General features: G+C 50.9%; 3 protein-coding genes across 8 annotated transcripts; 1 reads left to right on the plus strand and 2 right to left on the minus strand.

Moving 5' to 3' along the window:
- The first annotated feature begins 49 nt into the window (after positions 1–49).
- tti2 (TELO2 interacting protein 2) lies at positions 50–3,497 on the plus strand. 4 transcript variants are annotated; one of them, XM_019885707.1, is made up of 10 exons: positions 50–148; positions 477–946; positions 1,053–1,225; positions 1,298–1,364; positions 1,463–1,591; positions 1,743–1,835; positions 1,909–2,114; positions 2,276–2,419; positions 2,683–2,842; positions 3,047–3,497. In XM_019885707.1, the coding sequence occupies exons 2-10, from the start codon at positions 485–487 to the stop codon at positions 3,134–3,136; spliced, it is 1,524 nt and encodes a 507-aa protein (XP_019741266.1). In that variant the 5' UTR covers positions 50–148; positions 477–484; the 3' UTR covers positions 3,137–3,497. The 4 variants fall into 4 exon arrangements, with proteins under 4 accessions (XP_019741266.1, XP_019741270.1, XP_019741267.1 ...); XM_019885711.1 differs by lacking the exon at positions 3,047–3,497 and adding an exon at positions 2,945–2,986 and having other exon boundaries at positions 2,683–2,899; XM_019885708.1 differs by having other exon boundaries at positions 51–151; positions 459–946.
- On the minus strand, positions 3,250–8,764 carry LOC109525305 (centriolin-like). Of its 3 annotated transcripts, none has more exons than XM_019885725.1 (12): positions 8,453–8,764; positions 7,797–7,923; positions 7,622–7,710; positions 7,183–7,284; positions 6,863–6,994; positions 6,399–6,766; positions 6,141–6,264; positions 6,001–6,053; positions 5,708–5,848; positions 5,050–5,113; positions 4,919–4,975; positions 3,250–3,353 (listed from the first exon to the last, which is right to left on the minus strand). In XM_019885725.1, the coding sequence occupies exons 2-12, from the start codon at positions 7,894–7,896 to the stop codon at positions 3,348–3,350; spliced, it is 1,236 nt and encodes a 411-aa protein (XP_019741284.1). In that variant the 5' UTR covers positions 7,897–7,923; positions 8,453–8,764; the 3' UTR covers positions 3,250–3,347. The 3 variants fall into 3 exon arrangements, with proteins under 3 accessions (XP_019741284.1, XP_019741285.1, XP_019741283.1); XM_019885726.1 differs by having other exon boundaries at positions 6,399–6,763; positions 6,863–6,997; XM_019885724.1 differs by having other exon boundaries at positions 6,863–6,997; positions 8,453–8,763.
- A 224-nt stretch (positions 8,765–8,988) lies between these two features.
- LOC109525324 (complement C5-like) lies at positions 8,989–11,112 on the minus strand. Its single transcript, XM_019885753.1, has 7 exons — positions 11,021–11,112; positions 10,839–10,944; positions 10,362–10,445; positions 10,185–10,274; positions 10,014–10,106; positions 9,687–9,825; positions 8,989–9,604 (listed from the first exon to the last, which is right to left on the minus strand). Exons 1-7 carry the CDS (start codon positions 11,081–11,083, stop codon positions 9,466–9,468), a joined length of 714 nt encoding a protein of 237 aa, XP_019741312.1. The 5' UTR covers positions 11,084–11,112; the 3' UTR covers positions 8,989–9,465.
- Between the last annotated feature and the right edge of the window lie 25 nt (positions 11,113–11,137).

The raw sequence follows: 11,137 nt of genomic DNA on the forward strand, positions 1-11,137 counted from the left end.
GGAACGTTTGACGCCCAACACCTTGTTTGGCTTGTTTTTGTTTCCGGGGGGAACCTTTTGATCGAAGGACGCACTCAAGGCGGAAGTGTCCATTGACGCTTTTTGTTTTTGGCACTCAAAATGATTCCCTCGAGCTTATTCTTGTAAAAAGGTAAACACGACACATTAGCGTACTTAGTCAGCGTGCACATATTAATGTTATTGCGGTTAATGAATTGTTGTGCTGAAAAGTTTGAATTTTCAAAGCGCCTTTTATTTCTGTGCAGCGTTGACGACGTGAAAACGTGTTTTTTTTCTTATATTCGTAATGCCCGCATTAACCCAAAAAGCGCCATGCGTGTTAATTGCGTCATCGTCAAAGAGGGCGAAATTAAAAACTACAAATAAAATTGTTGAAAGAGAGTAAGCAGTATATCAATAAAATGGTCATATGTTAATCTCAAAATTATTTTTCTTAGGGGGTGGGGGCGGGTGTCAGCCGGCCATGACGGACTTTTCAGCCTTACTTGACGAGCTTGCGCTGAATGATGACGAGCGCCCCTTCCCCACTGGATCCCTCCCACCCATCACTGCGCTCCTGCCCGAGCTGCGGCGGCGTCTGATGGGCCAACCCCTGGACCCGAGCCTCCCTGTCCAGCGGGTGGGCTGGATCTTCCGAGCGGCCGATCCCCAGTGGTTGCTGGGCCCAGTCGATGAGCCAACCCGGCTGGAGGCCGCGTACGTCTCTGTCGTCAGCGCTCTGATCGGCCGCGCTTCCCTGCCGCCATGTGACACCACCAATGCCGGCCCCCCCGCGCTACGTCACTACGCCGACGTGCCCGCTGTGGCCGCTGCCCTGCAAGCCCTGCTGGCAAAACTGCAGGCGGTGGGCCCGGACAGCCGAGCCCGGGCCGTGACGCTGGCCGTGGCGCCGCACGTTTGCGTGTTTGCCGCCATGCACATGCAGGTTGGTGCAAAAAAACAAACAGCCACATAAAGGAATATACACACAGACACATATCCTGTATGTGACTGTGTGTGTATGCGAGTTGTTCCAATTCGCGTGCTTTCAGGAGCGCTCTTGGACGAGCCGCGCGTCGAGAGAAGCGTCTCGCGGTCTGGAGTCGCAGTTGCTGGCAGCGGGAGGCTGGCGAGACTCCGCCCACATGCTGACAGGGGGCGGGCCTGACGCCGAGGCGGGCATCCTAGGGGCAGTCCTGGACGTCTTGCAGCCCGCACTCAGCAGGTGACGACGCCCACCGTCACGCTAGTCCTTTCAGGTGTAACCAACGAGCGTGCGCTCACGCGTGCGTTTCAGGGAAGCGCGGCAGCAGTGCGACGAGATTGATGAGGTCGACTCGGTGTTCGCGTGGACGCTTTTCCAGGTGCGACGCAGACAAAGCACGTGATCCGTTGAAGACGTCACCGGTTACGGTCTCTCTCCCACTTGGCCGAGGCTTGAGTGATGTCATTGCGGGCGCAGGTGCAACGCCCCTTCCTGGCCTCTCTGCTGCCCCGCCTCCTGGGCCCCGCCCTCCTCCTGAGCGACCACCATGACGCAAACAAGTGCATGCTGGGAATTCGCTGCCTGCACCACATTGTCAGCAACACGGTCAGCACACAAACACACAGTCCCCATACATGACACATACCGTAATCCACACGCAAACACTACAGAAATGCTCACACACTCCAAAGTGCATTTTTTTTCCCACTCATATTCGACACTGAATTTATGCGTGCACATGCGTGTGCGTCTTTAGGCTGCCAGTGAGCTGCGCGCGTTGAACCGGGCTGACGTGATGTACGATGCGCTGTTCAAACATCTGCACGGCTCAAACGCTGACATCATGCGGGTAACGCGACTGTGCGGGCACGGCGCCCCGACGACCGCACCTCACTAATGCCATAGCTGTTGCGCACGCACAGCTGGTGTTGTCGTGCCTGTTGGACCTGCTGGCCGTTTTGGAGAGCGCCCCCTCGGCGGCCGTGCCCCCCGCTGGCTCGGTGGCTAACCGCCGGACGGCCTGTCGCCACGACGACGTGCTGCGGCTGCTTCTCACACGCATGGAGGCCGAACACAAGGTGGCGCTCAGGAGAGTCTACGCGCAGGCGCTGCCGACCTACCTGCAAAGGTGCGTACGGATGTCTCCGTGTTTGTGCGTCTGTTTGTGTATTGGTGGCTGCATGTTTGTGTCAAAGTGTTTCTGTGTGTGCATGCGTGTGTTTAATCCCCCACCCCTCCTCCCCCACCCAACGTTTTACAGTAAAGTTCCGCGTCTGCGTGTGTCTTTAGGATGGGAGTGTGCGCGTGTCGCCACTTCGGGCGTCTGAGTCGCGTGTTGCCGGCCTACCTGGAGGTCAGCGACGCCCCCGAAGAGCTCACAAGACTTGACACGCTTGAAGCCCTCCAGCAACTCTTTACGGCAGCGTGGCCAAGGTAAGCACACGCACGCATGCGTAGCATTTACCGTATTTTACGCCCTATAAGGCGCACCTCCAATTAAGTGTTGGAGAAAAAAAAAGATTCAGAAAGTGATTTAAAAATTACATTTATAATAGATTTGTAGAAAAAAAAAACAAACCCAATAATAGGATAGTTTCAGAACGTGTTGAGAAAATGCTAAAACAAGTAACTGTCACGTTACGATGTGCTGAAAAAGTCTTCCTGCTGGCCACTGACAGTGAATGTCACACCCGCAGGTTAGCGGGAAGCGTCGACGTGTGGCTGCCGTGTTTGCTGCGCCTGCTGGTGGACGCTTCGTCCGAGCCGAGCCTCCGCCACGACGTCGGCCGTCAGCTGAGCCGCCGGGCCGCTCGATGCCTCGCGCTGCTGGACGCCGCCGCCCACGGACACCTGCAGGTGCCAATCTGCCCGCGTGTAACTTGCTAGCATCTTGCATCAACACTGTGTGTGTGTGTGTGTGTGTGTGTGTGTGTGTGTGTGTGTGTGTGTGTGTGTGTGTTTTAAAGCACAGCGCTAACATGTGTGTGGAAGTTGCACATTTTTTAAAAACTAAACACAAACATACGTGTGTGTGTGTGTGTGCGTGCGTGCATGCGTCAGTGTGCGCTGGAGCAGGTGGACGCGAGCTGTTGCGCTCCCGAGGTGGCGAGTTGCCTCGCAACAGTCATCACGGCGAGGGAGAAGAGCTGATCCCACTGGACGTGAGCCGGGCCGCCGTTTGATCGTCACGGCGACGGCGTCCCACCTTCCAAGTCACGCGTGCGCTCGACATCCTGTTTCCTCCCGCTGCACTTCAAAAATAAGTTTGGGACGTTCGCAGCTAAACAGCAAGTTTGCATTGAGTGCCGTTTCCTCATCGATGACGTTGCTGCAGTGTGGCACTCTGAATAGATTGCAACACTCAGCGCTACACACACACACACACACACACACACACACACACACAAATAAGGAAAAGAGGCCTGAAAAGTTCACCTCACCGGAAACCCCCAAAGCGTTTTGAAGTACACAAATGTATCATGTAATAAAGTAAACCCCAACCCTCCAACGACTGTTTGACCGTCCTCCTTTTTCTGCACGGATGCGGCGTCATACCGACACGAAAGCTCCTGTATGATATTCACTCACAAAGACAATAACAAAGGACATTTTTGCGATGATTGGTTTTCAAAATCTGAAACATAGTTTTGGTTAATTGTTTTTCGACAAAGCTTTTTTGATGTTATTTTGTGAGCAAAAACGATCTTTCGCTTTCATGAGTTTTCCTTAAGTCTATTCGTTTGGCCGTCCGTGGCGTTTTGCATTCGGCACTCGCGTTGACCTTTCAGTCTTCCGAGTAAACGAAGCCACGAACACCAATCACTGACAGATTGTGCTAACGTTGCGTCAATGCACAGGCGCACTCTCACCTTGAGTCTGCGATGCTCCGCCTCCACGCCGTGAAGCTCCGCCCTTGCCCGCTCCACCTGCACCGAGACCATCAAAAGCATTGGAACCCGAGTGGAACATCAGCAATGGTGTGTGTGTGTGTGTGTCATACCTGAGTGAGGGTCCGGTCCAAGCATGCATCAGCCTCCTGACACGCACGCACAAGCTCAGCTAGTCTGCACACACACAAATGACAAATATGACACAGTATATGTTGAATTTTAATTTGCATAGAGAACACGAAATGAACAAAAATTCGACATCGTTTCTGTATGCGGCCCTTCGGAAGAGAACCTTTGGCCGCCCACTTTGGCATTTTTCAGTCAAGCTGTACTTTTCATGTACTTGACTATGAATTCCAGTCTTCATCTCAAAGCTCGGAAATTCAATTGAAAGGTTCGGAATTGGTGACTCTCGCGATTTTTGAAAACCTCATGAAAAACAATGCGCATCACATTAATAACGGCGCAAAGAGGCGTCAGCGCAAGTGTGTTGGCGTTTGCAAAGTGTCTCTTGTATTTATCATTGGAAGCTTGACCTCTTCAAAAGGTCAAACGGCTAATCGTGCCCATTTCAGGTCAATTTTCAGAGCCCATTTTGTTACGGGTTGACGCATACCAAATACAGTATTATCCATGCCATCTCACCACGACTTGTCCAAAACCTTAGACAACAATTTGTTCTTTAAAATTTTGAAAATGCACTTTCAATTTTCTTAACAGCCAAATCTGTGTGTCTGTATGTGTTGTGTGTGTCTCACGCATGCATACCTGCATGTGGCCATGTGCACTGAGGTGCAGAGTTCTTGGGACTCTCATAGTTTTGGTTAATTGTTTTTCGACAAAGCTTTTTTGATGTTATTTTGTGAGCAAAACCGATCTTTCGCTTTCATGAGTTTTCCTTAAGTCTATTCGTTTGGCCGTCCGTGGCGTTTTGCATTCGGCACTCGCGTTGACCTTTCAGTCTTCCGAGTAAACGAAGCCACGAACACCAATCACTGACAGATTGTGCTAACGTTGCGTCAATGCACAGGCGCACTCTCACCTTGAGTCTGCGATGCTCCGCCTCCACGCCGTGAAGCTCCGCCCTTGCCCGCTCCACCTGCACCGAGACCATCAAAAGCATTGGAACCCGAGTGGAACATCAGCAATGGTGTGTGTGTGTGTGTGTCATACCTGAGTGAGGGTCCGGTCCAAGCATGCATCAGCCTCCTGACACGCACGCACAAGCTCAGCTAGTCTGCACACACACAAATGACAAATATGACACAGTATATGTTGAATTTTAATTTGCATAGAGAACACGAAATGAACAAAAATTCGACATCGTTTCTGTATGCGGCCCTTCGGAAGAGAACCTTTGGCCGCCCACTTTGGCATTTTTCAGTCAAGCTGTACTTTTCATGTACTTGACTATGAATTCCAGTCTTCATCTCAAAGCTCGGAAATTCAATTGAAAGGTTCGGAATTGGTGACTCTCGCGATTTTTGAAAACCTCATGAAAAACAATGCGCATCACATTAATAACGGCGCAAAGAGGCGTCAGCGCAAGTGTGTTGGCGTTTGCAAAGTGTCTCTTGTATTTATCATTGGAAGCTTGACCTCTTCAAAAGGTCAAACGGCTAATCGTGCCCATTTCAGGTCAATTTTCAGAGCCCATTTTGTTACGGGTTGACGCATACCAAATACAGTATTATCCATGCCATCTCACCACGACTTGTCCAAAACCTTAGACAACAATTTGTTCTTTAAAATTTTGAAAATGCACTTTCAATTTTCTTAACAGCCAAATCTGTGTGTCTGTATGTGTTGTGTGTGTCTCACGCATGCATACCTGCATGTGGCCATGTGCACTGAGGTGCAGAGTTCTTGGGACTCTGCCTCTCTGTCACTTAGCTCCGCCTCCACTGCTCTCAACCGCTGATGCTCCGCCCTGGTCCGCCTCCTAAGCTCCGCCTCCTCATCCTGCAGCACTCTGGTTTGTTTGAAAGAGTTTCACATTCTAAAGTGCTAAGTTTTAACGCGATGCATTCCATATTCGAATGTGATACATTTCCTGCTTTAACGTGATAAGTTTCACAAACATATTTAAAATTGTCAGTAGTGTTGAAAAGTGCATTTCTTGACCTGAGGCGCAGTGCCATCTGCTTCAGGGTGGTGGCGCTGTGCTGGGACGCGGCCTGGAAGACAAACAAGTCTCTTTCGCTCATTGTCCCGTCTTGTGTGTCTTTTGTCGCACGTGTATGTGTGTGTGTGACTGCGTGTACCTGGTTGCTCTGGAAACGCGCGTGCACGTGCATCAATCGTCTGTCGGCCTCGCGAAGTTCGGCTCGTCTCTTGTGAAGCGTTTGCTCCACGCACTGAACCTCCTCACACAACTGCAACACGCTCCTACACACACGTCAACACGACGGTCAGATCCTGTGCCGGGGTCTGAGTGTCAAAGTGTGTGTGCGCTTCCGTCTCGCGCGAACACACACTCACACGGCGAACGGTGCAGTGCTGTCAGGAGGTGCGTGCGTTACCTGTCTGCGTGGGGTTTCGGTTTGCCGTTGGCGCCCCCCAACAGGCGGCAAGCCCGTCCCCTTCCAGGGGTCCTGGCACTGACGACGGTTGCCGTTGACTGAAATTCCGGCTGGAGGATACACTTGTGGTGGTGGTGGGCCACGGAATCTTCTAGTTGGGTTATGCGCTTCCGGTATCGGGTCAGCTGGTCTTCAAGCTGATCTATGTGCTTGTGGTGGTTGGAAGACTGTTCTTGTAGTTGGGTTATGTGGTTCTGGTACTGGGTCACACGTTCCTCGAGTTGGGCTATGCGATTCTGGTCCGGCTGGTCCTGCAGTCTGGCCATTTGCTGCTGGGTTTGCTCCACGCTGGTTCTGGTTTTGGTCTTCTGTGTTTGACATGGTGTGACCTCATCAACGCTCAAGAAGTGGCAGGCTTGTGTATCCTATTATTGGATGGTGTCGTTTTGGGAGCGTTGGCTCACCTGTCCCAGTGTGAGCTGCTGGTTTAGCTCCTCCCTCATCTCCTTCAGCTCCGCCTCCAGCCCCGCCTTCTGCCATTTCAGCACCTGGGCCTCCATCTTCAGCGCCGCCAGCGCCTCCTGCTGGGCCGCCATCTTCTGCGGACACGTCATCAAATATCAGACACCCCCCACCTCCCAGTGAACAATTTGCTTTCGGAACAAAACGTGCCATTCATTTGTCGAATGGAACGGCTGGCTTCTATTTACATCGCTTTCAACGGGAAAATAACACCATTCAGTTGGTGAGCCGAGCATCCCCGTGACGCAGGTTCAAAGGTCACCTGATCACAAACCCGGGCTGTGTCCTCCAGCTTCTTGCGGTGTCTCTGAGCGTCCTCCAGGTGGCGCTGAAGATTTTCATTCTCAGCCTGCAGCTCACTGGCCTGAAACAAGAGCAAGCGGAATTACTTGCGCCACATGAGCACAGTAACATCTATGCTAATTATTGTTCGTCCAACTGTGGCGTTTCGCTTTATGTGTTAGCAGTAAGCTAGCAGAATTGTTCCTTTTTTTTTTTTTTTTACTCAGGCGTGAGGCATGTACACGTCTCCAGCATACTAGTTTTGTTCCAGTATACTGTACAGTTGTCTCTTCTCGAGGAAATTGACCCATAACAAAGTTGGAACAAGGAAGCGCAATAAAATAGTGGCTATAGCGACCAAAAGCGCAACATTCCCCACCAGTACTATATTTGTCATTCCGGAATTGGTGAAGTGGTACCTTAAGTCGAAGTCCTCTGAGATATTCCTGAAGTCCACCGAGGATCCCCTCCAGGTCCTTCTGCAGGAGCTCATTGGCCAAAATCTGCCCTGGAGATCACACGCCAAAAGAAAACTGCTCACAAGGACGAGGATGAGGAGGAGGTGGCCTGTGACGGGCCGACGCCTGTCCTCACCATCCGTCAACTGCTGCTCCAGCTCTTGGATCTCTTGTGCCTCCACGGCGATGCGGGACAGGGCGTCCTCAAGGCGAGCGTTCATGTCACTCGGCTTCATGCGCGTCTCCTCACGCTCAGGTGGGCCCTGTTTTTCAAGGAAAATGTACTCCACCTTATTGAAAATATTTTGGCCCTTTATAGATAGATACTTTTTTTTTCAATGGTCTTATAAAGGACATCAATTCGATGCAGATTTTTGGTTTTGCCACGCCAGCTGGTCCCTATCTCCCCCTGTCCACACCATATTTCTAAACAATATGTTGCGTCTTGTTGACTTGTGGAAAATATCAGCCTGTCCTCGATGAGGTTGGGTGTCGCAATCACGGTTCGACTGGTGACGGACTCCGAAAACGGATGAAGCGCCTGGACCAGAAGGCTGCACTTGGCTTGACTTGACGTCAACAGGTGCTACCTTTGATGATTGCATAAGACGGCAGGCATTGTATTATTCAAAGCGAATTTTAGAAGCTTTTTCATGTGTGTCAGTTTAGCACCGCGACGAGTAAAAGACAACCACAACTCCTCTCATCTTATTTAATAAAACGAAGTCAATATAGAAAAAAAGGGAACTTTTAAAGCAGGCTGCTGTGTTTCATGTTCACATTTGACACTACCTTTGCTCGGTCGTCATCTTCAGCGCTCCTGGAATCATTCAAGAATATTTTGACCTTGCAAATGTTTTGTGCTCGACTTTCGAAACGCACGGCTCGTTAGCTTAACGGCTAACGGGGAAGTCACAGCCACTCCCGCGGGTACCTTCGTTTCAAAATTGTTTGATTTCCTTACAAGTGCTTCACAATAAGAGCATCACATAGTGAAGAGCGGGATCAAGCTTTTATCGTGAAAGCTCTACACGGGAAGTTGGCTTTTCATTAGCGGAAACCTACTAACATTTGAAGTACGGCGAGTGTGGCTGAAGCAGACTTGTCAAAAAGCCAAAGTCCCTATCAGAAATATAGCGCGCAACTTTAGACCCTCCAAAACAACCAATCAAACAAATAAATCAATCACATTTTGGTTGCCATGGAGACGAGCATTAGCTTGCATTCGCACAAGTCTTAAGAAGCATCCATAAGAAGCCTTATCTCCGTCTCCATGGTAATCTCTTTAGCAGCCACCTTAATCTTGCTCATGCGACGTGACACAAGTGTTAGTTGTTCATGGCATTTCATTTTATTTGACGCGTGGCATCATAGAATTGTGAACACTCAATGTGCGTTGTTCAAAAAAGTCAATGCAAAGCGAGTCACTTCCTGTTGACACGTGTGTCATCCATGTTTTTCATCAGTGAAAGTGATGTCACATCACGCCAAGCAGTCATCATGTCAAAGGTTCGTCCGTCATGTCACATTCTCGTCATGTTACAGTTTTGTCGTGACGTCAAGGTGATTTTACGTTGTCAGTGTTGTCGTGATTCTGTGAGCCTTTATTATATCGTGATATCAAGACTATGTCTTGACATAAATTGTGTTGTCAAAGTAATGCGATGATCATTTTGTCATGTCATGATGATGTCAAGGTATCGTCAATGTCCAGCTGACGTTACATCAAGTTGCTGTCAAGATACCGCTCCTCTTGCTGCCGCCATGTTTATGCCGCGGCATGCTGCCGACGTCACGTGACGCCATCAGGGCTTCGGACAGCTGAAGAGCTGTAGGTCGAGAGCGTACTCGTCCATGCTGGCAGTTTGCGCTGTGCAGACCGGATCTTCACATTGGGTGGGCCACGGCTCCAGTGTGGCATCGGCGTCCAGGGGGAGGCGGAACCTGAGGACCGCGACTGCACTGTGAAAGGCGGGAGGGGCGGGGTCCACCCGGGAGCTTTCCCCGAAATGGGCGGTACGCTCACCTGGAGGCGTGGCCCACTCGCACCTCGGACCCGCTGGATCCCATCAGCAGATACTGCCGGTTTAGCGCCACGTGGACCAGGTCGCACGTCACCTTCTTGATGAGCTCCACCTCCGAGCCGGAACTCAACGCCTCGAACCCTAATAAACGGCACGTGTCACGCACATCATGGCCGCCACCGTCGCAACTCCTCGATGGCCTAATTTACAATCTTCTTCATGGACTTGAATGATCAGTTACTGTTTTCAACAGAGACTTTTTTTTTCACAGCACTGTAGGTGATTGAGTCTTCAGGGTCTCAGGTTCCAATTGAGTCTCTTGGGATTACCTGGATCTGTGTTCTTGAGGACTTCACGCACGTTGGCTGTGAAGGTCACAAAGTCTCCTTCTGTTTGCGAAGACTTGACTTGCAGTTTATAAGCTGCAAACATGGAGTGGCGTCACGCTGGCGCTGCGTTCGGGTCTCAGTGCCGAGCGCGACGCGTTGTGGCATTCTCACCGTATTTGATGTGAGGCTGACACGTTTCCTGGAGGCGTTTGGCAGCAGTCAAGGTCAAGTCGGGGTTGGCTCTGTAGGTCGCACACGCGGCTATGACGACACGAGTTACATGACACGCGTTAAATGAAACGGCACCTGGTGGACTGGCAACCAATCAGATTGTGGGGGCGGAGTCACCTGTCATGCATTGGCACTGGTCAGCCACACAGAAGCGCTGCAGCTTCTGCTCCGTATAGGAGAAGGCTTCGCTACACAAACTTCCTACGGAAGAACAACAAGATTCATCTCCACTGACGCAACTTGAACGCATTTGTTCGGATTAGCCATTATTCCAGCGCAATTGCAACGCCCCGTGAGCAAGCTAATTATGCCTCCACCTTGAGAATGAGTCTTCCCTTTGGATAGTCCTCTGGAGCGGCCGCGAGCGAGCACACTGGCTCAAGCAGAGAAAGGTGCAAAAGCAATGAGGGTAGAATTGCATAGAAATTAAAAGAAAGTTTGCCTTGATAGCTAGCATTGAGGCTAACACGGCAACTTTAGCACCGGGTCTTCAGAGAACTACAAGCCTTCACCAAGTGGATTACAATGCCCATTGTCCTCGTCTAGAAGTTCAACCCTCCTCCATGTGGATTTCCATACCAAGGATGTTCTCACCTTTGTCCTGAGGCTCAGAAACAGTCAACAGAGACTTGCTGGCCCCGCCCACCTTGAAGCCAACGCGGATCCGAAAGCTGATGCACAGAAACACGTCAGACGGAACCTGCACCCCAGACAGGAAGTTGTCAGATGTTCCGCAGGGGTAATGAGGAAGGCGTCCGGGTGTTATCAGTGCTCACCGAGTCTATCTGGATGACGACCGTGGTACCCTGAAGCTCGTAGTGCGAGATGACAGGCTCCATTGTATCTCGGAACTGCAACACGTTAGCATAGGGGTTTTTTTGGGGGGGGGGGCC

Source organism: Hippocampus comes, unplaced genomic scaffold, assembly GCF_001891065.2.
Source record: "Hippocampus comes isolate QL1 unplaced genomic scaffold, H_comes_QL1_v1.1 scaffold78, whole genome shotgun sequence".
NCBI lineage: Eukaryota > Metazoa > Chordata > Actinopteri > Syngnathiformes > Syngnathidae > Hippocampus > Hippocampus comes.